This window comes from Rattus norvegicus, chromosome 8 (genome assembly GCF_036323735.1).
Source record: "Rattus norvegicus strain BN/NHsdMcwi chromosome 8, GRCr8, whole genome shotgun sequence".
Lineage (NCBI taxonomy): Eukaryota > Metazoa > Chordata > Mammalia > Rodentia > Muridae > Rattus > Rattus norvegicus.
The window spans coordinates 9,958,652-9,986,519 of record NC_086026.1 but is presented as its reverse complement, the minus strand read 5'-3'; the positions used below and the strand labels follow the sequence as shown (position 1 = coordinate 9,986,519).

At 36.8% G+C, this 27,868-nt stretch overlaps 1 protein-coding gene and 1 long non-coding RNA gene across 15 annotated transcripts in view; one reads left to right on the top strand and one right to left on the bottom strand.

Annotated features, from left to right (window-relative positions):
* Positions 1 to 11,505, bottom strand: part of LOC120094073 (uncharacterized) — a 43,553-nt gene extending 32,048 nt beyond the window's left edge. The window contains exons 1-2 of one of the 3 annotated variants that reach the window (XR_010054318.1): positions 11,331 to 11,505; positions 1 to 31 (exon numbers count right to left, since the gene is read on the bottom strand). The exon at positions 1 to 31 is cut by the window's left edge and continues 85 nt beyond it. This is a non-coding gene — a long non-coding RNA (uncharacterized LOC120094073). The remainder of the gene's footprint in view (positions 32 to 11,330) is intronic. The other 2 variants (XR_010054319.1, XR_005487939.2) reach the window with 2 other exon arrangements.
* Gria4 (glutamate ionotropic receptor AMPA type subunit 4) overlaps positions 1 to 27,868 on the top strand; it is a 474,601-nt gene that overhangs the window by 333,502 nt on the left and 113,231 nt on the right. For 10 of the 12 annotated variants that reach the window (XR_010053935.1, XR_010053936.1, XR_010053937.1 and 7 more), the window contains exons 6-7: positions 4,933 to 4,986; positions 22,177 to 22,335. Coding sequence is in view for 9 of the 12 variants with exons in the window: in XM_063265031.1 (XP_063121101.1) it covers positions 4,933 to 4,986; positions 22,177 to 22,335 (213 nt within the window). In the remaining 3 variants the exon portion in view is untranslated. The remainder of the gene's footprint in view (positions 1 to 4,932; positions 4,987 to 22,176; positions 22,336 to 27,868) is intronic. The other 2 variants (XM_063265032.1, XM_063265033.1) reach the window with 1 other exon arrangement.

The window sequence follows — 27,868 nt, the reverse complement described above, 5'->3', positions numbered from 1 at the left end:
GTCTGTGAAAGCTGCCTGTCACATCTGTGTGCTGATGGAAATGAAGTAAATTAAAGGTTCTGTTTTTTAGTACAATATTTTGGAGGATCTTGAGAGTGAACATCCAAAGATGCTTATGGAGAACATTAGAAGCACTGCTCTTGCAGTATTTTCCAGTTTACAGCAGCATAGTTTCAGCACCACTGCAGCAAAAGGCATTTACCATCTCTGTGAGAATGATATCTGAAGGAAGAATTCCTACCTAATTTACATGATCACAGTAAAGGGTAAACCAAAGCCCTTCACACTTAAATGTGCTATTGTGTGCTTTGGTGAGAGACATTGCTTAGCATAGCATTCAGAGCATTGTAATGATAGTTTGAGGTAATTTACAGAACCCTTCACAGAAGAACTTCAGAGTATTTTATTAACCATTGATACATAACGGCTTTACATAAAGTTTGACTAAGAATTGGAGGCCAAAACAAGGTCACTTTATCCATCAAAATGAAAATATTATCCTAATGCTTTAGGCAATTATATTAACTTTAACTACCTTTCCTTCTTTTTTAGTATTTTTTTGATTCTTTGAATACTTCACTCATGTATGCACTGGATTTTGATAATATTCTCCCATTCTTCTCCCATTAACTCCTCTTGGATCCATCACCCTTCCCTGACACTCTAAACTTCTTTTTTTTCTTACTAAGTTCAGTGTGTGCTGACTCTGTACTTATGGGCATAGAGCCTTCCAGTGGAGAATCATCTACCTGTCAAAGACCACATCTTTAAAGAAAGCTGACATTCCCGGAAGCCATAAATTACCAATAGCCTGTGGAGGCTTGTGAGCTCTTATCCCCTCCATTCTAGAAAGTAGACTGCCTTGATCCTATCCAGGATTGTAACAATAAACCACAGGTGTTACGAATTCATGAGTAAAGTGGTCCTATCAAATCCATCAAACACTGTTTCTGTCTGGTACTCCCTAAATTCTGGCTCTTATACTCTTGCCCCCTCTCTACAAATGGTCCCTTAGACTCTGGAGGGAAAGTTATGATATAGATGTCCTATTTATGGTTCAACACACCACAGATATTTATTCTCTTTACTTTGATCAGTTATAAGTTTCTGCGTTAACTCATGATCACTTGTTCAAATTTCTCTGATGAGGACTGAGAGTAGGATGAATCAGAGGCTACAAAGGTAGGAATTTTAAAGCCACTAAAAAATGAATCAAGAGTTATATTAATGAATTTACCACATCAATATCAGATGTGCACTCATGATACCTACTTGTTCATATGCATACACCTGGTTTTACAACTAATCATTTGACCACCATCATAGACACTTCTAAAGAAGTATTTGTTTCCTAAAAGAAGCAAGAAGAAGCAACTGAATGTTTCAGGTTTATTATATCTTTTAAGCATACATTATTGAAAAGACAGACTCCTTTGATAGTGACCATCAGTATAGTTGGTGCATCTTTCCTAGCCTGTTTTTCAGAACTTAAAGCAGACACTCGATAATTATTATTATCTAGTTGCATTCAGTGTTTCATTCCAGGTGGTCCAGCTTCTTTGCCACTACATCTCTTTGTCACAATGAAAACTGATAATTATACTTTACAGCCAAGTCCCTACCTTAATGTCATTTTCCTATGATAACATGACCAACTCCCATTGAAGAAGGCAGAAACATTCTAGATTCCATCTCGAACTGTTTCTCTGCTGAAACAACAATGTCAAGCACACAGACATACTGATCTGAACTCAGAATTATTTTTAAACATAAAATATTCTCCGCTTGGTAAAACCCTAATTCTGATAGTGTCCATTTGAAGCATCCTTAAACATTTTTAAGTAAGAAAGTTATAGACATGCTTTACATAAAGCACTATTCACTGTTATTCAGAATATGTACTATACATTTTTCACAAAGAAATGTCTATCTTGGGTACATTCTTGGTGATGAGCCAAGATCTGGCCTTAAACCATGGCCACCCGTAGGGAAGGAATAAAGAGGTTTGTGTACAATGTGTGTAGTAGTATAGTCATAATGTCATTATATGTGTATATGTGTGTGTATGTGTGTGTGTGTGTGTGTGTGTGTGTGTGTGTGTGTGTGTACACTTTTTCACAGTAAAGAAGTTGGATCAGCAAAGGCTCTGGTCTCTCTAGCATCTTTTAGTGAGTGTCTTCAAACATATGCTTTTTAAGGATCTCTGTCTCCAGATGCCAATGCTCATCACACTCTGTAGCAGGATCTTTCTTCCCATATTTTGTCCTTTTGTTTCCTGGGGTTTGATGAGACTTTAATCTTTAAAAATACATAGACTTCTTTACCTGATTTTAGTGCTTTGCTAACAATTTAGAATTAATTAGTTTGCTAGGAGCAACCAGGACCAAGTTTCTAGCAGTTCCATGTGCTGTAACACTACAGTTATACCTTAAATAGAATTTTATAAATTGACAGTTTTGATTGCAATAATATTAAAATCATATGCTGACTATATAAGAATGAAAAAGCAGGGTAGGCCTGGGGCTTAAAGAAAGTGCAAACAGGTTTTGATAACTACAGAAGAAGAACATAAACTAAGCAGAAAAAAATACAGAATTGTTTGCTGACTGGCAGCAGAGCTAGCTGAGACCAAATGGCAAAAATCTGTTCAAACTCAGTTCAAGTCTGTGCATTTCCTCATACAAGTAGCTGTTACCTAGTGTTCCCTATTGATGACTATAGCTTCCAGAAATGTCCACAATAGCAAATAATCTTGTCTTGCTCAGTCTATGTTCAGTCACTCAATCACACCCAATAAAACAACTCAGAAAATGTCTCCTGTGCAGGTTAGATTTTTGTCCACTTGACATAGTCGTCTGGTAAAAGGGACCTCAGTTAGACAATGACTCATCAAATTGACCTGTAGATAAATCTGTAGAGCTTTTTCTTGGTTAATGGGGAGTACCCAGGCCACTGGGGTTGGTGCCATCCCTGGGCAGATGTCCCTGAGTTGTATAAGAAAGCAGAATAAGCAAGCCATGGAAAGTATGCCTGTAGTCAACATCCTACCTCTACTTTAATTCCTATCTCAAAGTTCTACCTTAGCCCTGCCTTGGCTTCCTTGATGATTCACTGAAAACTCTAAACCAAATAAAACCTTTCTCCCAAAACTTGCTTTTGATTATATTCTTTATTGAAGAAATAGAAAGCAAACTATGACATTAATTTATTAATTTTTTATAGTTCTGTCTGTATTGTTTTTCTTCACCTTTGGGCAAGATTCTCAAAGAATGTCTATTTGATGGGTATAAGCTAAGTATATATATATATATATATATATATATATATATATATATATATATATATGTAAAATGTCATAAATTTATACCTAAACATAAAGAACATAAATCTTCTATAAATAAGAACAAAAGATGACTATGATATAGTTAGGTAACAGATGGGATGAGCTTATATGGAATTCAGTGCTCACCCAGAAAGAGGAACTTTATGATCAGACTAAATAACAGGTCAGAGCTCAGATCCTATGTAAAACCAGAATACTGTCAAGAACACAATCAAAATAGAGAAGAAAAATGTGCTAACTATAGAGGGCATTCATTGAGTGTACTTTGTCTAGGTCTCAGTTTAATATGTTAATGGAGTCATCTTTTCTAAGAGTTATAACTTCCTTCTTCCGGCAGATTAAATTTTGAATTTGTACCATACACAGTGATTGGAAAATCTAGAGTTTGAGAAATAATTATAATAATGGATGCATGCAAATACACACTATCTTTGGGGTGGGCATTTTACAGGATTTTGCCTGAATTTTTTTTTCAAAATTGAAAGTCAGTCCTCAAAGTGAGAAAGTTTGAACCAAGTCACCAGTGGCTGATGTTAATTTATTAACAGCAAACATGCTTCCATAGGCCTGCACATGAAGAGGGAACATATGAAAATTCTTCAAGTAAAAGGCAACCGGGCAGAAAAAGTTAAAGTATAAAGCATTTGGGGATGCTGAATAGAGTGCTGATATCACTCTAGAAGTGATATCACATCTTAGAAGATCCAGAGTCACAAGACCGTGAAACCAGTGCTTTCCTATCAATTATCTTCATTTCATCGTCCACCTAATTTCCACTGTGCTTATTTGAACTTGTTTGTGTCCACCTGTTGAGGAGACCTAGCAGTACCCTCTAAATGTCAATCCACACATAATCAACAAATTGCATTCATTGACATTCTTTTGTTTTATTTTGTCCATCTGATATTTATGTTTACTGAAGAGTAAATTCTTTGAATCAAAATTACTTTATTTCTGTGCTAATGTACTCTCTTTAGAAATGTATAAGAACAGTTATTTTGTGTCACTATTGATCTCTCTGAGGAAATTATATTATTCTGTCTTTTCCAAAGGGGTAGCAAAAAATGTTTGTAATTAAGAAAGCATGAATGATGTCAAATAGTGGTTTTATTTTTTAACATTGTACTTTGATGTGATTTATGAGTTCTTATTATAATGATCTGCTTTTATAAGTCAAATAAGGATGTTTCCCCATCATACTTCTATTGGAAATTATATTGCAGTACCTAATTCTTAATTTATTTTGTGTATGCATGGTGTATATATGGAGGATGTAGGACAACTTGTAGTGTTGTTTCTCTCCTTCCACAAAGTATGTTCTGGGGATCAAACTTAGTTCATCAGGATTGGCAGTGAACACCTTTAAACAGTGTTCCACCACACTACCCTTAGTGAATCTTTTTCATTTATTAAGAACTTCATGAATGACTAGAATCTGTTTTGATGAAATTCATCCTCCCATTCCCTCCCTTCTGACTCCTCTTATACTCTGACTATCTCTTTTACCCCTATGTTCATGTACTCTTTTCCTGTTTCAATAAGGTTTCAGTGAAGTTAAATTGATTTTCTCTCATTCCTTATATTCATAGATTGTGAGTGTTGGGAAGCATGTCAAAGGCTACCATTATATCATCGCAAATTTGGTAAGAAATCTTGTTTTTCTATTTTTACTGAGAATTGATGAATTATCCATGATTTTTTCTTAATATAATTCTCTAATCAATGGTCAATCTACATTATTTACTGTGCTTCAGGTTATATTACTAAAATAACTGGCATATTTTGAAAATTAGATTGAATTTGCTAGGGAGAAATTTAATGATAATTATGTTTTCTTTGCCATTATATCACCTGTCAAATTAAATACTGGCATTTTGTCTTTCCAAATGATAAATGCTTGTCTATATATAAATATATTATCCAGTTGTAGCAAAACAAGATATAATGGTTAATTACATAAATATTTTGAATGGAATTAATAACTTTTAAATTATATCAACCTTTCAACTCACCTAAAGATGGATAATAAACAACATGCAATATACTGCTTGAAGGATCCAAACAAGACTTTGTAGAGTATCTAACAATGTTTACTGAGTGCTTCTGGTTAACCCACTAGCTTGGACAAACAGACTGTTTTTATTATACTTTATTATAGAAAAGTTTCATCTTAGACCTTGAACCTCAATGTGACTTATTCTAGGGAAGACAATGATCCATTAGTGGTTTTTTTTATTATTTTCTATGACATATTACTTTGATGAGCATCTTATTCTTGAAGCAGGAAAGCAGCTAAAGGACAGAAAAGGCTCAGTCCTGTCACATTTCTGATGTTGAGTGTGCTTTCTCTGTGTTTAAAAGGTCCATCACATGTCCATAGAGAGAGGGCCAGTCTGGTTAACTGGGTTGCATGATAGAGCTGAGACAATATAATATAGCAATGGATTATAAAAGTTATCATACTGTATTTCTTGAATAGAGTAGAATGTTCCAACACTAGATTAATATAGAAACATCAGCAAATTCTGCTCAGCTTTTTTTTTTACAAAATTGGATATTTTCTTTATTTACATTTCAAATGATATCCCTTTTCCCAATTTCCCCTCCAGCAACCCCCCAATCCCATCCCCCTACCTCTGCTTCTGTGAGGGTGCTCTCCCACCCACTCACCCACTCACCCACTCACCCACTCCCTCCCTCCTCCATTCCCTGGCATCCCCCTACACTGGGGCATCCAGCCTTGGCAGGACCAAGGACCTCTCCTCCCTTTGAAACACAACAAGGCCATCCTCTGCTAAAATATGTAGTGGGAGCCATGGGTCTGGCAATGTGCACTCTTTGGATGGTGGTTTCGTTCCTGGGAGCTCTGGTTGGTTGGTATTGTTGTTCTCATGGGGTTGCAAATCCCTTCAGCTTCTTCAGTTATTTCCCTAACTCCTCCATAAGGAACCCCATTCTGAGTTCAATGGTTGGCAGCAAGCATCTGCCTCTGTATTTATAATGCTCTAGCAGAGCCTCTCAGGAGACAGCTATATCAGGCTTCTGTCAGCATGAACTTCTTGGTATCCGCAATTGTGTCTGGTTTTGGTGACTGTATATGGGATAGATCCCCAGGTGAGACAGTCTTTGGATGGCCTTTCCTTCAGTCTCTACTCCATGTATGAGTGTTTTGTTTCCCCTTTGAAGAAGGATTGAAGAATCCACACTTTGGTCTTCCTTCTTCTTGAGCTTCATTTGGTCTGTAAATTGTGTCTTGGGTAGTCCAAATTTGGGATACTTTATACTTATCCGTGATTCACTTATCAGTGAGTGCATACCGTGTGTGTTCTTTTGTGATTGGGTTACCTCACTTAGGATGATATTTTCTAGTTCCATGCACTTGCCTAAGAATTTCATGAAGTCACTGCTTTCAATAGCTGAGTAGTACTCCATTGTGTAAGTGTACCATTCCTTCATTGAAGGATATCTGGACTCTTTCCAGCTTCTGGCGCCTTACAAATAAGGTTGCTATGAACAGAATGGAGCATGTGTCCTTGTTATATGTTGGAGCATCTTCTGGGTATATCCCCAGGAGTGGTATAACTGGGTCCTCAGGTAATACTATGTTCAGTTTTCTGAGGAACCTTGGCTCACCTTTTCTATTTCCTTTAGTAGCTCCCCAGTTTAATGTGTCATTTATTTGTAAAACTACAAATATTAAAGCAAATACATCTTGCTTTTTCTAAATGTCTCATAAAAGGCTACAATCAGGAGTATTTCTGTTCTTGTTGACATTATATAATAAGTTTCCAATTAATTACAGCAGATGGCTGTTCTTACATCTATTCTTTCCAAACAACATAATTTGAGAAGAAAATCAGCATGTTATAAACTATAATAAAATTAGTGTCTTACATTGGGTGCTAGAATAAGTAAGACAATGCACAGTGGAAAGAAATTATATTTATGGCCCACTAATGGATTTCGGAGCCATCCTTAAACAGCCTGAGTGGGTGGCAGCATTTTTACACTAAAGTATCAACATATGAAATGGAAAATCATTTGTTTCCTAGAAGCAAAAACACTCACTAGACATATCAAGCTTTTATCATGATTAGATCAGTGACATGAACCAGCTATGTTATTATATACAGCATTAATACGGATTCTCTTGGCATTCATTCATCCATATAGGATAATTAGTCTCCATTCTTTTAGCTAATTCAAAACCATTTCTTGAGAACTATGTATAGTTATTAAGAATTTCCAAATGCGGGGTTGGGGATTTAGCTCAGTAGTAGAGCGCTTGCCTAGCAAGCCCAAGGCCCTGGGTTTGGTCACCAGCTCCGAAAAAAAAAAAGAAAAGGAAAAGAAAAAAGAATTTCCAAATGCAAAATTTAGTCTGAATCCAGATAAAAAAAATTATATTAACATTACAACTTAGTGTTAAAGACTGATTACACTGAAATTAAAGATAAGATGGGGAGTGGAGATGTAGCTCAGTTAGAAGACAACTTGGCCAGCTTGCACAGAGCCCTGACTTTCGTCAACAGCATCACATAAACTCAAGGTGTTGGTTCAGGCCTATAATTCTAGAACTCAGAGATAAAATCAAAAAGATGAAAACTTTAAGTTCATCCTGGGCTACACAACCAGGTCAAGATCAACCTAACCTAAAAAGAAACCATGTCTTTAAAATAAAAAAAATTAGAAATATCTATCTTGCTACTTTTAGTGAACAGTATCACACATCTTAGCAAGAGGAGTTAGGCAAAAAAAATAAAAGTTACACAGATTGAGAAAGGAGGTTTTGTGTAAAGGAATATCATAAGATTTTTTTAAATAATTATTGGGCTAATAGATAAGTTGAGAAGTTATGTAGGTCTCAAAATCAATAAATAAATACCTATTGCATTTAGAATATGATAACACACTTTCTGAAATAACTTTTAAAATAATTGTATTTATTGAATTATGGCTGACAATTAGCAGGAGACTACTACTTCCCCTGTCCTTAAAGCTGGCAACATATATCACCAGCTTGCTACATAAATTCCAGATTTATTTTAGCCAATGACTTAGTCACCACTTAAAAATCAAAGCAGTAGATATAATGTAGCATCTAATTTATCAAAAGGAGAATAAAGATAAATAAACATCAATATGTGGGAAATTGTACTATGAATTCATAAGCATGATTTTTTGCCAAAATCTAAGATACCCTTTATTTAAATGAGGTTGACAACCTGAAGACCATGGGTTTAAAAATGATTAATCCTCTGACTAGGTACAGTGGTTCATGTCTATAATCCTAACACTTGGGATGTTGATGCAGGAGAATAGCGATTTCCAGGCCACCCTGAGCTAAGAAGTTCAAGGTAAGCTTGAACAACTTAGTAAAATACTCATTTCATAAAATGAAGAGAAAGACAGGGATGGTGAGTGACACATGTACCAGCATTCAGTAGGCTGGCACTGCAGGGTTGCTATGAATTCAGCACCTGTAAATTCACAGTATGTTCTGGGCCAGCCTAAGCTGCAGAGTGAGACCATTTCTAGGCCAGCCTAGATTGCAAAGTGAGACCCTGTCTTCAAAAGTGCAAATAGGCAAGAAGGCAAGAAGGCAAGCATAAAATACCTGTATTAAGCAAGAAACAAAGTAGCCAATCTCATAGTAATCTTGCCTTCCTTTTTTTATTAACCGGTTTTATTTATTTACATTGTAAACGATATCTTCCTTCCTGGTTACCCCTCCACAAACCTTCCATCCCACCCTCCCTGTCTCCCCTCTCCTCTGCCTCTTTGAGGGTGCCCCTCCAGAATGAGCTCAGCACTATTCTACATGCATTCTTTCATCTCAACTTTTACTGTTTAAATTAATGTTAAGATTTTTCCCTTCTAAGCCCTAGGATCTCTGTGGGTTGTTGTCTATATGCAGGCACAAGGTAAGTCAAGGCCTGTGATTGTGCAGTAAAAGAGAAAGCTGTGCTGAGAATTTGAAAGAGAGGACAGAGTATGGAGGAGGAGGAGAAAGGAAGATGGAGGAAGGAAATGACAACCCAGATCCATGTGGCTTTAAATAGCCACAGGTAGCTATGGATGTCATTGACGGGATGGATTCTTACAGGACAGTTTGCCCAATCTCAGTGGGCAACTTACATCTATATCAATTGACTCTGACTTTATTTTGTGGACGTTTTATGGGGTGAGAATTTACTGATACAAGTCTGATTGATAAACTCCAAGAGTTTTGATTTTGCCAGAGTCCTGGGAATTTTGACTACAACCACAAGGGGCAAATGGCTGCATGGGGCTGGCATGGCAGGAACCCACCAAGGGAATTTAGCAAGTTGTGTAGGGACATTTCGGGAACTCTGGACCAGAAAGTCTGCCAAGAAAGATGAGAAAACCGGGTTCGTGCCGTGTGGCCCTCTGGTGCTGGCTGGTGCTAGTGAGATGTGGTGTTCCTTTTTTTTTTCTTAATATTTCCCACTACAGATCGCCTTCCTAATCTATCAAGTGTTCTATTTTTACAAACCAAACAACTCGGTATACCTACTGCTGCTTTCCCGTTGTAGCCTAGCCCTCTTAGCTGTTATCTCCAGTCAAGGCACTTATACCACTGGATCTTATTGAGGACTTGGTCACCTCATTTAGGGAGTTTGTCTTTAATTAAGAACTTGGATTATCTTCTGGTTCTTTCTGGCTTCAGAAATGACACCATGTCCTAATGGTATAATTTTTTTCATTACTCAAACTGTATTCTCAGAAGTTTCCAAAGCACTTTGGCAGTTATAAATAAGGAATTGGTTCACAACAATCCTGTTCAGACCAGGATGATTCCTCCTTCTTGCTATATGAAATGACTCTTCCCCCTTACTCCGTCTCGAACTTCTGCTCTTCCCATACCCCTCAGTTTTGGCCATTGTTCTTGGATTTTATTAAGCTTTAATTGGTTCTTTTTTTTTTTGGTCCTTTAAATAGATGTGTTTATTTTATAGACTGTAGAATAAAGTCTGGTGTAATTTACCCAAGATCATACAGGTCATTAGGTCTTGGAGACAAGTCTAAAGCTGTCATATACCTGATTGGAAAAACAAGTTCATAAATTAATAGCATATCCAAGGAACCAAGACACACAGTGAATACTCATTTGAACATGCCTACAGGCATCAGGGCCATCTGACCTTATACACTTTACTCTGTTTGTATACTTACTCTTCCTTCAGCCATTGAACAATTTAAGTACACCTGCCAATAGAAATATAAGACCCTTTGCACAAAATTAGAATCATGTTCTTCTGCAGGTTTTTAATTTTTGTAGAATAAAGTTCATATCTAAGAAAACACTAATATCTATCATAAAGAAGTGTAAAATTATAGCATATCAAGATGCATAAATAAAGACTAATTGGATCCATTCCTCCCACATACACACAGACACACAGATACATATACACAAATACATACATTGCATATAGACACCATTCATACCTCAATCAAAGGTAAAGAAATGATACATACAGTGTGTTCATCCATGTTTACTTATTTAGTTTCAATGTGGAAACCAGATACAATCATATTATACAGTCTAGAAATTTTATACAATTGCAATGAACCAGTTAAAAGGGTCCCAACTTGCCAATCCTGTCCTAATGAGCCTCGTTTTCAGCTTCCTGTGAGTTTCAGTTTTTCTACCCTAATCTACCTGTGCAACAAAAGCATCTATCTAAACCTCAACTCTTCATAATAAGTTTTAAAAGATAAGGGAGAATTTTCCTCATTCTTCTTGATCTTCTTGTAGCTGTATCAGATCAGCCATAAAACACAGCAGAAATACTGATATGAATCAGATAAAACATAAAAATAGACTTTTGTTTACATTGATGATATAATTAGCTTATTGATAGACAAACATTATCATTGAGACACCAGACACCTATATTTCTGAATATTTCTCCAGCAGAGGATATTAAAAAGAAAGTCAAGTAGAGAATTTACTACTTACTTAGGAGGCCATTTACACAAGAGGGGAAACTCTCCCAGCTTGTGCTTGTGCTCAGGAACATTGTTTTGACAGTCACTGACTTTCTAGTAACTGGAGAGTAACTGACTTCATTATAGTATCGCCACAGATACCTTTCATTTCCATGATTTTCTGTAGATTCCAACAAAAGCTAAGTGGTCACCAAAGTAACTGTTGCCAAGGAAACTGGCTCACACTCTAGATCCCATCAATTTTCTATGTAAAATTATGAGAATGTACGTGAAAGGGAAATGCTGACTATAATCAAACAAATATAGCCAAAATTTACTAAGCCACCCACCATTCATTCAAACTATAACTGACAGGTGCTTGTTATAATCAGACAACATAATTATTTTTCCTTTATCTTCAGTGTGCTGTTTGACAGATGTTGTATCTTAAAGTGTCCCCACTAGCTGCAATTTGTCTGTGTCTTGCAGCTGTGGCTAAAGCTCCACAGAAGTTTTAGCAGACCTTCCATTTTAGCAAGACTGAAAGAAAATAATAATCTCATCAATTAGGAGCTAATGGGAGAGCTGAATTACTGTGGTTTTTAAAAAAACAGTAAGATGATTTGTCTGCCTGTAGATCTGCCCTATATGTTGGTGAAAGGATTCAAATTTCCACACTGACAGTTACTGATGAGATATCAATCTGGCTGACATAAAATAGGACCCAAATAAATACCATTAAGTGAACTAATTGTCACTTACTATTAATGAACATATACCCAAAGTGCTAGATACTAGAAATATTGTCCTTCTGTTTGGTGCAGAGGTAATCTAAGGCTAGAAAGAACCAGGGGTAAGAATCAAAACCTAGGTTTCTTTTGTGCCTTTCCTCTCCTGGTAATATTATAGCAATTAATAAAATTAAAAGCATACACTTCATAACAATATGAAGGAATACAAAATACAATGGGTGAACAATCTGATCAAAACTGAGCTCTATTGTATATCCATAGGTGACCTTGAAAAGATTTTTTTGCCTTAAAGACAAATCTTTAGTTTTCTTACCTGGAAAGAATCAAGTCTACCCAGTAACCTAGGGATGATCAAGCTGAATAAATAAACTGTAATATAATTAGCACAGAACATGATATTTAATGAATCCTGATATAATGTAAACCCTATTAGTTAACATACACTGACCTCTCAGTATATGTATGATGCCTAGTCATCAGTGGAATAATATGTTTCTTCTTGGATCAACAGGCATGTGATTATCTGAACTCAGAAGGGAATTTGAATTAACCTACACACTGTCGAAGGACAAGAACATTTTTTAAACATTTTATTTAATCTTTTTTTTTACACTCCAGATTTTATCTCCCTCCTGGTCTCCTCTCTGATTGTTCCACATCCCATATCTCCTCCCCCATATCCACAAAGATATCTCCACGTCCCAATCCTGTTCTCCACCAGACCTCCCCACTCCCTGGTGCTTTAGTATCTTGAGGATTAAGTGCATCTGCTCTGACTGAACCCAAACCCAGTAGACCTTTACTGTATATGTGTTGGAGGCCTCATATCAGCTGGTTTGTACTGTCGGCTGGTGGTCCGGTGTCTGAGAGATCTCAGGGGTCCAGATTAATTGAAACTGCAGGTCCTCCTACACAGTTGCCCTCCTTCTCAGCTTCCTCCAGCTTTTCCCTAATTCAACCACAGGGGTCAGTACCTTTTGTTCATTGGTTGGGTGCACGTATCTGCATCTGATTCTTTCAGCTGCTCCTTGGATCTTTCAGGGGGCAGTCATGATAGTCCCCTTTTGTGTCCCCATAGCCTCAGTAATAGTATCAGGCCTTGGGACATCTCCTGGAGCTGGAAACCACTTTGGACCTGTCTCTGGACCTCCTTTTCTTCTGGCTCTTCTTTATTTTTGTTGCTGCAATTCTTTCAAACAGGAACAAGAGTTTTTGACTGTGAGATGGCAAGCCACCTCACTTGATGCTCTGTCTTTCTGCTGGGGATGACCTCCCACTCCCTACTGTAGGGCATTTCATCTAAGGTCCCTCCCTTTGAGTCCTGAGAGTCTCTGACCTCCCTTGTATATTCTGGAGAGTCCCTTCACCTCCTAACTCCTGAGGTGGTCTGTTTCCAGTTTTTTTCTGCCCACCCAATACCTCACCATGTTCCCCTCTTTCCCTCCCTGTTCCCTTTCCCACCCAGGTTACTTCATCCCTCCTTCTGTGATTTTCTTCTCCTTCCCAGTAGGATTGACGCCACTCTCTTGTGTCCTTAGCTTGTTAACATTTTTTTTAGTTCTGTGGACTATATCCCGGGTATTCTGTACTAATTTTTTTTTCTAATATCCACTTGATCTATTTGACTGTAAAATTCAAGATGTCCTTGTTCTTAATAGCTGAGCAGTATTACATTGTATAAATGAACAACATTTTCTGTAACTATTCTTCTATTGTGGGACATCTAGGTTGTTTCCATCTTCTGGCTATCACAAACAAGGCCACTACGAAGATAATGGAACATGCGCCCCTATGGCATGATGGGACATCTATTGAGTATATGCCCAATAATGGTATAGTCACATCTATTTCCAGTTTTCTGAGGAATCTCAAGATTGATGTCCAAAGTGCTTGTACCAGTTTGCAATCCCTCCAGCAGTGGAGGAGTGTTCCTCTTTCTCCACATCCTCAAAAACATGTGCTGTCAACTGAGGTCTTGATCTTAGCGGTTCTGATTGGTGTAAGGTAGAATTTCAGGGTCGTTTTGATTTGCATTTTCATGATCACTAAGGACTGTGGACATTTCTTTAAGTGTTTCTTAGCCATTGGAGATTTCTCTGTTGTGAATTCTCTGTTTACTTCTTTTTGTAAAAATTTCTATTATTGGATATTATTATTTACATTTCAAATGTTATACCCTTTCTGATTTCCCAGCTATAAGTCCCATATCCCATCCCCATCTCCTTCTTCTATGAGGGTGTTCCTACTCCCCAACAAGCCCCCTCTTCCTAACCCCCTGACGTTTTCCTGCACTGGGTGGTCCAGTATAGGCAGGATAAAGGGCTTCTCTTCCCATTGGCACTGAATAAGATCATCCTCTGCTACATATGCAACTGGAGCCATGGGTCTGCCCATGTGTAGTCTTTGGATAGTGGTTTAGTCCCTGGGAGTTCTGGTTGGTTGGCATTGTTGTTCTTATGGGATTGCAAACCACTTCACCTCATTCAATCCATGTTCTAATTCCTCGAACTGGGACCCCATTCTTGGTTCAATGGTTTCCTGTTAGTATTCACATCTGTATTTGACATGCTTTCACTGAGCTTCTCAGGAGACAGATATATCAGGCTCCTGTCAGCATGCACTGCTCAGGTTGATCAATATTACCTAGTTGGTGACTGTATACATATGGGATGGATCCCCTGGTGGGGCAGGTTGTGAATGGCCATTCCTTTAATCTTTGCTCCAAACTTTGCCTCTATATCCCCTCCTATGAATATATTTGTTCCACCTTTTGAGAAGGACTGAAGCATCCCCACTTGTGTAATCCTTCTTGAGGTCCATGTGGTCTGTGAATTGTATCTTGGGTAATTCAACCTTTTGGGCTAATATCTACTTATCAGTGAGTACATACCATGTGTGTTATTGTGTGATTTGGTTACCCTCACTCAGGATATTTCCTAGTTCCATCAATTTTCCTAGGAATTTCATGAAGTAATTGTTTTTGATAGCTGAGTAGTACACCATTGTGTAGATGTAACACATTTTCTCTATCCATTCCTCTGTTGAAGGGCATCTGGGTTCTTTCCAGTTTCTGACTACTAAAAATAAGACTGCTATGAACATAGTGGAGCCTGTGTCTTTGTTGTCTGTTGGAACATCTTTTGGGTGTATGCCCAGGATAGGTATAGATGGGTCCTCAGGTAGTGCAATGTCAAATTTTCTGAGGAACCTCTAGACTGATTTCCAGAGTGGTTGTACCAGTTTGCAATCCCACCAACAATGAAGGAGTATTTCTCTTTCTCCATGTCCTCACCAGCATCTTTTTTCACCTGAATTTTTATTTTAGCCATTATGACAGGTGTGAGGTAGAATCTCAGGGTGGTTTTGATTTGCATTTCCCTGATGACTAAGGATGTTGAACATTTCTTTATGCACTTCTCAGCCATTCGATATTCCTCAGCTGAGAATTATTTGTTCAGCTCTGTACCCCATTTTTAAAAGGGTTATTTTGCTCTCTGGAATCTAACTTCTTGAATTCTTTGTATATTTTGGGTATTAGTCCCTGATAGGGATTAGATATAGGATTCGTAAAAATCTTTTCTGAATGTGTTGGTTGCCTTTTTTTCTTAATGACAATGTCCTTTGCCTTACTGAAGACCCATTTGTCCATTCTTGATCTGAGAGCATAAACCATTGGTGTTATTTTCAGGAAAATTTCCCCAGTGCCCATGTGTTTGAGGCTCTTTCCTACTTTTTCTTCTATTAGTTTGAGTGTATCTTGTTTTATGTGGAGATTCTTGATCCATTTGGACCTAAGCTTTGTACAGGGCAATAAGAATGCGTTGATTTGCATTATATGTTGACCTCAAGTTGAACCAGCACCATTTGGTGAAAATGCTGTCTTTTTCCCACTGGATGGTTTTAGCTCCTTTGTGAAGAATCAAGTAACCATAGGTATATGCAGTCATTTCTGGGTCTTCAATACTTTTCCATTGATCTACGTGCCTGTCTCTTTACCAATACCATACAGTTTTTATCACTGTTGCTTTGTAATACTGATTGATTGAGGTCAGGGATGGTGATTCCCCCAGAAGTTCTTTTATTGTTTAGGATAGTTTTTGCTATCCTGGGCTTTTTTTTATTCCAAACGAATTTGCAATTGCTTTTTCTAACTCTATGAAGAATTGGGTGGGAATTTTGATGGGTAATACATTAAATCTGCAAATTTGTTTTGGCAAGATGGCCATTTTTAGAATATTAATCCTGCCAATCCATGAGCATGGGAGGTCTTTCCATCTTCTGGGATCTTCTTCAATTTCTTTCTTCAGCGACTTTAAGTTCTTGACAGACATATCTTTCACTTGTTTGCTTAGAGTCACACTGAGCTATTTTATGTTATTTGTGACTATTTCAAAGGGTGTTGTTTCACTAATTTCTTTCTCAGCCTGTTTAATCTTTGAGTAGAGGAATGCTACTGATTTGTTTGAGTTAATTTTATACACAGCCAATTTGCTGAAGTTGTTTATCAACTCAGTACTTTGAGTTCTCTGGTGGTACTTTTGGGGTCACTTAAATATACTATCATATCGTCTACAAATAGTGATATTTTGACTTCTTCCTTTCCAATTTGTTTCTCTTTGACCTCATTTTGTTGTCTGATGCTCTGGCAAGGACTTCAAGTACTATATTGAATAAATAGAGAGAGAATGTGCAGCCTTGCCTAGTCCCTGATTTTAGTAACATTGCATCAAGTTTTTCTCCATTTAGTTATTGTTGGCTACTGGTTTGATATATATATATATATATATATATATATATATATATATATATATATATATATATGTTTTACTATGTTTTGATATGGGCCTTGTATTCCTGATATTTCCAGGACTTTTATCATGAAAGTGTGTTGATTTTTGTCAAATGCTTTCTGAGCATCTAAGGAAACGATCAGGTTTGTTATTCTTTGAGTTTGTTTACACAGTGGATTATGTTGATGGATTTCTGTATATCGAACCACCCTTTCATCCCTAGGATGAAGCCTACTTGATCATGATGGATGATCATTTGATGTGATCTTGGATTGAGTTTGTGAGAATTGTATTGAGCATTTTGCATTGAGATGTAATTTTTAAATACAAATCTTGCTTTTATGGTGTGTTTGGATATCCAATATTTGCTTTGGTGGGAGAACTGGACTCTGATGATGCCAAGTAGTCTTGGTTTCTGTTGCTTATGTTCCTGTGCTTGCCTCTCACATCAGGTTGTCTCTGGTGCTAGCTTGTTTTGCTGTCTCAGACAGTGGCTTGATCTTCCTGTAGGCTGCTGTGTTAGCACTCTTGTAGGACTGTTTTCTTTCAGCCAAATCTGGGAAGAGAGAGCTGCTCCTGGGTTTGTGTGACCTGAAGCCTCCAGGTGAGTTCGTTGGTGCAGAAGAGATGGTCTTACCTCTGCTCTCAGTTGTTTTGGTGCCCCTGGTGACTGGCCTTCAGCTCTTCCCACAAGCAGAAACCTGAACTGTCCCTGACTGCTCCTAGGTCCCTGTGCCCCAAGGGCAAAGAGGACACTAGGCAGGTTCCTCTTGGGTGAAGAATGTAAGCAGAAGTGGTGGTCTCCCCTAAGGTTTCAGGATTGTCCACACTTATGAGGGTCCAGCTCTCTCCTCCACGGAATTTGGGTGCAGAGGAACTGTCTCTGTTTAGTTCTATACTCCAGTTTTTCGATTGGCTTGTTTGGTGTTTTGTAGTTTGTTTTGTGAGTTCATTGTATATTTTGGAATATTAGCCCTCTATCAGATGTGTGGGTTGCTGAAGATTTTTTTCCCAATCTGTAGGCTGCTGATTTGTCCTATTGATAATGTCCTTTACCTTACAGAAACTTACCAGTTTAATGAGGTCCATTTATCAATTCTTGATCTTAGAGCATGAGTCACTGGAATTCTGTTTAGGAAATTTCTTCCATTGCCAATGAGTTTGAGGTTCTTTCCCACTTTTCCTTCTATTAGATTCAGTGTATCTGGTTTTATGTTGAGATTCTTTTTTTTTTTTTGGTTCTTTTTTTTTGGAGCTGGGGATCGAACCCAGGGCCTTGCGCTTCCTAGGTAAGCGCTCTACTACTGAGCTAAATCCCCAGCCCTTATGTTGAGATTCTTGATCCACTTAGACTTGAGCATTGTGCAAGGTGACAAATACATATCTATTTTCAGTTTTCTACGTACAGACTGTCAGTTATAGCAGTGCTATCTATTGAACATGCTTTCCTTTATCCATTGTATATTTTTGGCTTCTTTGTCAAAGATCAAGTGTCTGTAAGTGTGTGGTTTTATTTCTGGGTCTGCAGTTCTATTCCATTTACCAACATGTTTGTCTCTATACCAATACCAAGAAGTTTTTAACACTATTGCTCTGTAATATACCTTGAGGTCAAGTATGGTGATTCCCAGTTCATTTATTGCTATAAATTGTTTATGCTTTCTGGGTTTTTTGCCTTTCCAGATGAATTCAAGAATTGTTCTTTCAATGTCTTTGAAGAATTTTGTAGGAATTTTGATGGGAATTGTGTTGAATCTGTAGATTGCCTTCAGTAGAATGGCCATTTTTAGTATGTTAATTCTCCCAATCCATAAGCATGAGAGATCTCTTCATTTTCTGAGATCTTCCTTGATTTCTTTCTTGAGACACTTGAAGTTATTGTCATATAGATCTTTTGCTTGTTTGGTTAGAGTTACCCCAAGATATTTTATATTATTTTTTAATATTGTGAAGAGAGTTATTCCCCTATATTCTTACTCATCCTGTTTATCACTTACATAAATGAAGGCTACTTAGTTGTTTGACTTAATATTATCACACAACAATTTTGTGGAATACTTTGGACAGTATAGGTGTTAGGCCTTCTATGAACATCTGATAGAATTCTGCACTAAACCCATCCTGTCCTGGGCATTTCTTTTTGTTTGGGAGATGTTTAATGACTGCCTCTATTTCTTTAGGGATTATAGGACTGCTTACATGGTTCATCTGATTCTGATTTAAGTTTGATACCTGGTGTCTGTCTAGAAAATTGTCCATTTTGTGAAGATTTTCAGGTTTTGTTGAATATAGGTTTTTATAGTAGAATCTGATAATTTTTTAAAATTTCCTCAGTTTCTCTTGTTATATTTGAGGTACTGCCTCTGTGCCATCTGGTTAGTCTTGCTAAGGGTTAATCTATAATGTTGATTTTTTCGAAGAACCAGCTACTGGATTTGTTTATTCTTTAAATAACTCTGTATGTTTCTACTTGGTTAATTTCAGCCCTGAGATTGGTTAGTTCATGCTATATCTCCACTTGGGATTATTTGCTTCTTTTTGTTCTAAAGCTTTCAGGTGTGCTGTCAAGCTGCTAGTGTATGTTCTTTCTGATTTCTTTTTGGAGGCAACCAGAACTATGAGTTTTTCTTAGCACTGTTTTTTTCTGTGTCTCATAAGTTTGGGTATGTTTAGCCTTCACTTTCATTAAATTATAAAAAGTCTTTAGTTTCTTTCTTTATTTCTTCCTGAACCAAGTTATCATTAAGTAGAGCATTGTTCAGCTTCCAAGTGTATGTGGGATTTCTGTCAATTTGTTGTTGAAGACCAGCATTAGTCTACGGTGATCAGATAGGATGCATGGGATTATTTCAATCTTCTTTTATTTGTTGAGGCCTGTTTTGTGACTGAGACTGATTATATGGTCAACTTTGGAGAAGGTACAATGAGATGCTGACAAGAAGGTATATTCTTTTGCTTTAGGATGAATGATTCTATAGATGTATGGTAAATCCATTTGCTTCCTAACTTCTATTAGTTTCACAGTGTCTCGGTTTAGTTTCTGTTTCCATGATCTGTCCATTGTTGAGAATGGGGTGTTGAAGTCTCCCCATATTATTGTGTGTGGTGCAATGTATGTTTTCAGCTTTATTAAAGTTTCCTTTATGAATGTGTGTGCCCTTGCATTTGGAGCATAGATGTTCAGAATTTAGAGTTCATCTTTGTAGATTTTTCCTTTCATGAGTATGAAGTGTTCTTCCTCATATGTTCTTATAACTTTTGGTTGAAAGTTGAATTTATTTGTTATTAGAATGGCTATTCCAGTTTGCTTCTTGAGATCATTTGCTTGGAAATCTTTTTTCCACACATTTACTCTGAGGTTGTGATGGTTTTTGTAGCTGAGGTGTGTTTCTTGTATGCAGTAAAGTGTTGTGTCCTGTCTATATATCCAGTCTCTTAATCTATGTCTTTTTATTGGGGAATTGAGTCCACTGATATTAAGAAATATTAACGAATGGCAATTGTTGTTTCCAGTTATTTTGTTGTTCAAGGTAGAACTATGTTTGTGTGACTATCTTCTTTTGATCTTGCTGAAAGATTACTTTCTTGCTTTTTCTAGGGTGTAGTTCCCCTCCTTGTATTGGAATTTTCTATTATCCTTTGTAGAGATTGATTTGTGTGAAGATGATGTGTAAATTTGGTTTTGTCATGGAATACTTGGTTTCTCCATCTACAGTTATTGAGAGTTTTGCTGGATATATTATCCTGGGCTGACATTTGTGTTCCCTTAGGGTCTGTATGACATCTGCCCAGGATCTAATACTTTTCATTTTCTCTACTGTGAAGTGTGGTGTAATTCTCATATGTCAACCTATATATGTTACTTGACCTTTTCCCTCACTGCTTTTAATATTCTTTTTTTGTTTCATGCATTTGGTGTCTTGACTATTATGTGATGGGAGGAATTTCTTTTCTGGTTTAATCTATTTGGAGTTCTGTAGCCTACATGTATTTTCATGGGCATCCCTTTCTTTAGGTTAGGGATGTTTCTTCCATAATTTTGTTCAAGATATTTTCTGACACTTGAAGGTGGACATCTTTGCTTTCTTCTATACCTATCATCCTTAGGTTTGGTTTTATCATTGTGTCCTAGATTTTCTGGATGTTTTGTGTTAGGAGCTTTTTGCGTTTTTGCATTTTGCATTGACTATTGTGTCAATGTTTTCTATTGTATCTTAGGCTCCTGATATTCTCTCTTCAATCTCTTTTTCTGTTGGTGATGCTTGGATTTATGACTCTTGATCTGTTTCCTAGGTTATCTATTTCCAGGGTTGTCTCTCTTTGTGATTTCTTTATTGTTTCTATTTCTACTTTTAGATCCTGGATGGTTTTGCTCAATTCCTTCACCTGTTTGGTTTAGTGTTCCTGTAACTCTTTAAGGTATTTTTGTGTTTCCTTGTTTACCTGTGTTGTCCTGTATTTCTTTAAGGGAGTTATTTATGTCATTCTTAAACTCCTCTATCATCTTCATGAGATGTGAATTTAAATTCTATTCTTGCTTTTCCAGCATGTTGGGGTATTCCCATGCTGTGGTGGGAGAACCGTGTTCTTTTGATGCCAAGCCATCTTCATCTGTGCTGCTTATGTTCTTGTGCTTGCCTATTGCCATCTGGTTTTCTCTGATGTTAGTTGGTCTTGCTGTCTCTAAGTGGAGCTTGTCCCTCCTGTAGGCCTGTGAGCCTGTGATCTTAAGAGTGAGTACACACCTAGAAGACCAGCTTCTTCTGGGCAGGATTTGGGTCTGTAGGGCTGTGGAACAGCCTTAGCTCTGGGTACAGGTTGAGATCAGAAGGATCCTATACCAGGCTTCTCTGCAGTTCCTGTGCCCTGTGCACTCCTGGGTGGGGGTGGGGGGGTTCCTCTTCAGACAGTTAGTGGAACGAAAGTGGGGTCTAACTTGTGGGCTTAGAAGTGAAAACAACCTTGAGTAACCAGCTCACTCTAGGCAGGTTTTGGGTCTGGATAGCTGTCATTAAGCCTTAGGTCTTGGTGCAGATGGAGACTAGAAGGCTCTATGAATCTTAATAGTCCTTGGCTCTTATCTCTCCTTCTTTTCCCATGAAGGGGTGTTGCATTTTGCCAAATGCTTTTTCTGAATCTAAGGAGATAATGATGTGATTTTTTTTCCTTTGAGTTTGTTTATATAGTGGATTATGTTAACAGTTTTTTTGTATATTGAACCAATGTTGCATCTCTAGGATGAAGCCTACTTGATTGTGGTGAATTATGGTTTTAATGTGTAAGAATAAGAACATATAATGATCTAAATTTGATGAACATTTCTACTAATTTACAGGGTTTCAAGGATATTTCTCTTGAGAGATTTATACATGGAGGAGCAAATGTAACAGGATTCCAGTTGGTAGATTTTAATACACCCATGGTAACCAAACTAATGGATCGGTGGAAGAAACTAGATCAGAGAGAATATCCAGGTTCTGAAACACCTCCAAAGGTATTCAGTTTTGTATATTTTTAAGTATTATGTACTGTTGTTTTTTTTTAAATTTTTAAGTTATCTTATTTTATGTGAAGTGTTTTTGCCTTCATGTATGTCTGTGTGCCATGGGTATGCATTATGCTCTCAAAGGACAGAAGAGGGGGTCATATCCACTATAACTGGTGTTACTAGTGGTTATAAACCACCACATGGGTGCTGGGAACTGAATCTGGATCCCACTCAAAAAGCAGTAAGTGTTCTTAAGTGCCAAGCCAAATCTCCAGACCATGTTAATGCCTTTTATTTATGAGTTATTCTTTTCTTTACTCACACAGACACTTTGTAGCATTTTCTCGCTGACTTTGCACTAAAAAAAAATTACTGATTACTTTATAAATGTTTGTGTAATCTGGTACAGTGAATAAAGTGCTTGCTATGAAGCATGAGAATCTGAGTTCAGATCCTCAGCACCCATATATAAATAACTAGTGCAGAAGTGCACTCCTGTAATCCCAAGTCTGGAAAGTGGAGGCCAGAGGTTTACTGGCTAGTCAGTATAGCCAATCCAGGAGTGCTAGCATTTAGTGAGAGACCTTGTCCTGAACAACAACGTGAAGGAGAGAAGGAGAGAAAGTCACCTGAATAGCTTTCTAGCCTCCAGATAATCCACAATGAGGTATTGTCTAAATAGTTCAATTTTACTGATGAAGATGATAGCATAAAAGCCTATTAGCTCAGAAAGGCATAGAAAGCACCCAGCCAACCTTCCTCCAAAGCTGTTGTCCCAAAGGGAAAAGTTCCTTGTGCACACTGTCATTACAACTCCAGAAACTGAATGTCTCTCCCTTTTACTTCCTGTTTATCTCTCTATTCATCTTCCTGACTTCCTCTTATACTGTATGCTTTTGTCCTGTGTATACCCCCTCCTGGTCAACTGCTTGCTTGCTTTGCCTCTTAACCTATGGTTAACTTTATTTAGTTCTGTTTACAATAAGCAGAGAATCTTGGATATGTGTTAGGGCTGAGTCATATCACAACTAGAAATAGACTTTTCCAGTAAATAAGACAATCTCAGGGTTTACAATGTGATCAAATATCTTGAAACTCACAGGTGAGCCCAACTACAGATATACATGTTGCAGTAAAAAGAAAAAGAAAAAAAGAAAAAAACAAGAACAAACAAACAAACAAAAAACCAGCCAGAACAGTTCCAGTGCATACCCTGGCAGTCATCCTCCCTTTCTAGTTCTGGCTAGAGTGGGCCATTGGAACTAGCACTAATTTATCTCAGATTGGCATCTCTCCTGGCAGCTCTCTGTTAACTGCCAACTCTCTGGCTTCAGATGCCCGGTAAAATCAGGGCTCTATAAGTCCAGCAAGAGCTGGCCTATTGCAACTTTCTACCATGGACTCTTCCCACACTCCCAGCAACTGTCCCCTGGTAGTTAACATACAAACTCCCAACTACTGGTAAAATCAAGACTCAAAAAACTGTAGCACAACAATTAGATTTATATGTTAAATTTTCAATCCACAATGTATCCACATGATAAACTTACAACCAATTGATAAGGATATAAAATGTCCACAAAGATAAGATAAATTTGCCTACAGAAATCCATCCCTACTACCTTGACAATTCAAGAGCACCTGGATCTAGGTCATCCTTCCTGCCTCCATCTTCATTCTTTCCTCTTTCCCTTCTCTCCTGCCTTACAAAAGTTTTGTCCCTGCCTGCCTTATATTTTACTGTCCAATCATGGCCTTGACCTAACTTGTCTGCCTTCATCTGCATAATGACATCAAACTGCATATACATGTCCATGTACATTCATATACATGCCATACATACAGGCATTCAGGTACCACAAAAATAATTTTCAAATGTCTGTATATAATAATAGGGCTCAACTCAAGCAGTTTATTGTTATCTTCTATATGAGTATTTAAAGTTTTGTATTTAAAGTTTTATTAATGAACATTTAAATAGAGATGACTATCATTAATTTTCTACCCAGATAAAAACACCTTTGAAAACATAGTTCAAATCAATTAAAAATTGCAGGAGATAAAAAATATAACGCTTCTTTCAATTGAAGAGTAAAACACTTACCTCTGATTATATTTTAAATTTTATGTATGTGTCTGTGTATGAGTTTGTGCATGTGAATATACCCAGAGTCCAGAAGAGGGTACCAGATCCATAAACATGTGGTTTCCAGCAGTGATGAGCAAATGATATGAGTGCTGAGAACAAAATTCAATCATTTGCAAGAATAACAAGGGTTTTTTAATCACTGAGCCACCTTTTCTGGTGTGTGTATTGGTATATGAGTGTGTGTGTATTTGTCTTTGAGTGTGTGTATGACATGATATGATATATATGACATATATTTTAATATGTACATATCATATTAATATAATTATGTTTATTAGATGACATTGAATATTATCAAGAAAAGTTTAATATAGATTTAAATCAGACACAGATTTGAGTTTAACATAGATTTAAGGAAGAAAGAGTCACTTGGAAAAAAAAGTAAGCACCAAAAAAGCTACCTGATATATATATATATATATATATATATATATATATATGTGTGTGTGTGTGTGTGTGTGTGTGTGTGTGTGTGTATGTGTGTAGATAGATTTGTGTTATATATATATGTATATGTATATATGTATAGATGTGTGTGTGCACATATACATATATGTATATATAGACACATATTTTTAAATATACATACATATATTCCATATATATATAATACATACACATGCATATAATGTATCATGAGTATGTCATTAGCATTTGCAGAAGAAGCTCACAAGTTTCTACTCATAGGTACATTTTGTATATTCTGAAAGAATAGGTCCTAGATATCATATCAATGAGGCCATTCTTCTCTGACTCCAACATAGTGTTCTTGAGCACCACATAATAAATCCTAATATTTATTCATTCCTCAAGTATGCATTTCACTAGACTTTTAATGAATAATTTGAAATTCAGACATAAAAACTAAAAGCAGTGAGTACAATCACCTATCTTATTTCTTAGCTACAAGGTTTTGTTTTGGTTTTGGTTTATGTTTTGGTTTTGGTTTTGGTTTAAAATTGGCTGCCACCTTCCCCTATTCAGTATTGAAATTAGACCGGTATCTTATAAAAGCAAGGAATGACAAAATAAAGTATTTACTAGGTGTCTACCAGTAAATCATAGTTGGCGTTTGAATGTGTGTGAGATGTTAAGTGACTATGGTAATTTGTTCCCTATCAGTAAAAATTCAGAGGTCCTCTGCTTCAACCTGATCTGGAATTTGGCATATCCCATCACCGTACCTCCCCATAGAGTCTGACTCACACCATGGAAGTAATTTACCTTGATAAGATGTTCTACCAAGATGATCTGTCAAATAATCTAATCTGTTGTGTGCTTCTGTAAAATTGGTTTGCCAAATCCTTATGTCATCAAATTCCTTTGATTAAACCCTCAGTTTATACATTTTGCTTATAAAAAGAGGCCTGAAATAAAAAGTGGACTCACATTGCTCTCTCTAATCCTGTTTTCGGGAGTTAGTCCTATACATAGTAAATAAACCTTAATTAATTGTATATTTTAAATAAAAAAGGTCATAAATCCATGGAATACATAAAACATGATCATTTTAATGTCACCTTTTTGATGACATTTTTACTATTGCTTTGGTCTAACTATTATGTTATAGTTTGTGGTGGTGTATGCTTATAATAATTTCAACTGACAATTTCAAATTTAAGCATTTTACACTGATTTCATAAATACAGCTAATAACATATTATAAAATAATGCACACCATATAAAAGACCCAAGAAAGAAAGAGAACTTCAGACCAATTTCCCTTATGAATATCAACGCAAAAAGACTCAATAAAATTCTTGCAAACCAAATCCAAGAGCACATCAAAACAATCATCCATCATGATCAAGTAAGCTTCAACCCACGCATGCAAGTATGGTTTAATATATGGAAACCATCAATGTAATCCACTCTGTAAACAAACAGAAAGATAAAAACCACATGATCATTTCATTAGATGCTGAGAAAGCATTTGATAAACTTCAATACCCCTTTATGATAAAAGTCCTGGAAAGAACAAGAATTCAAGGCCCATACCTAAACATAGTAAAAGCCATATACAGCAAACCAGTAGCTAATATTAAACTAAATGCAGAGAAACTTGAAGCAATCTCACTAAAATCAGGGACTAGACAAGGCTGCCCACTCTCTCCCTACTTATTCAATATAGTTCTCCAAGTACTAGCCAGAGCAATCAGACAACAAAAGGAGATCAAAGGGATACAGATTGGAAAGAAAGAAGTCAAAATATCACTATTTGCAGATGGTATGATAGTATATTTAAGTGATCCCAAAAGTTCCACCAGAGAACTACTAAACCTGATAAACAACTTCAGCAAAGTGGCTGGGAACGAACTTAACTCAAATAAATCAGTAGCCTTCGTCTACACAAAAGAGAAACAAGCCAAGAAAGAAATTAGGGAAATGACACCCTTCATAATATTCACAAATAATATAAAACCTTGGTGTGACTTTAACCAAGCAAGTGAAATATCTGTATGATAAGAATTTCAAGCCTCTGAAGAAAGAAATTGAAGAAGACCTCAGAAGATGGAAAGATCTCCCATGCTCATGGATTTGCACAATTAATATAGTAACAATGGTCATTTTACCAAAAGCAATCTACAGATTCAATGAAATCCACATCAAAATTCCAATCCAATTCTTCATAGAGTTAGACAGAACAATTTGCAAATTCATCTGGTATAACAAAAAACCCTGAACTCAAGTAGTATTACAGAGCAATAGTGATAAAAACTGTATGGTAATGGTACAGAGACAGGCAGATAGACCAGTGGAATAGAAATGAAGACCCATACATGAACCCATACACCTAGGGTCACTTAATTTTTGACAAAGGAGCCAAAACTATCCAATGGAAAAAAAGATAGAATTTTCAGCAAATGTTGCTGATTCAACTGGAGGTCTCATGTACAAGAATGCAGTTCAATCCATTATATCACCCTGTTCAAAGCTTAAGTCCACGTGGATCAAGGACCTCCACATCAAACCAGATACACTCAAACTAATAGAAGAAAAAGTAGGGAAGAATCTCGAACACATGGGCACTGGAAAAATTTTCCTGCACAAAACACCAAAGGTTTATGCTCTAAGATCAAGAATCGACCAATGGGATCTCATAAAACTACAAAGATTCTGTAAGGCAAAGGACACTGTTGTTAGGACAAAATGGCAACCAACAGATTGGCAAAGGATCTTTGCCAATCCTACAACTAATAGAGGGATCATATCCAAAATATACAAAGAGAACATAAAGTTAGAGTGTTGGGAGACAAATAACCCTACTAAAAATGGGGTTCAGAGCTAAACAAAGAATTCACAGCTGAGGAATACTCAATGACTGAGAGACACCTTAAGAAATGTTCAACATCTTTAGTCATAAGGGAAATGCAAATAAAAACAACCATG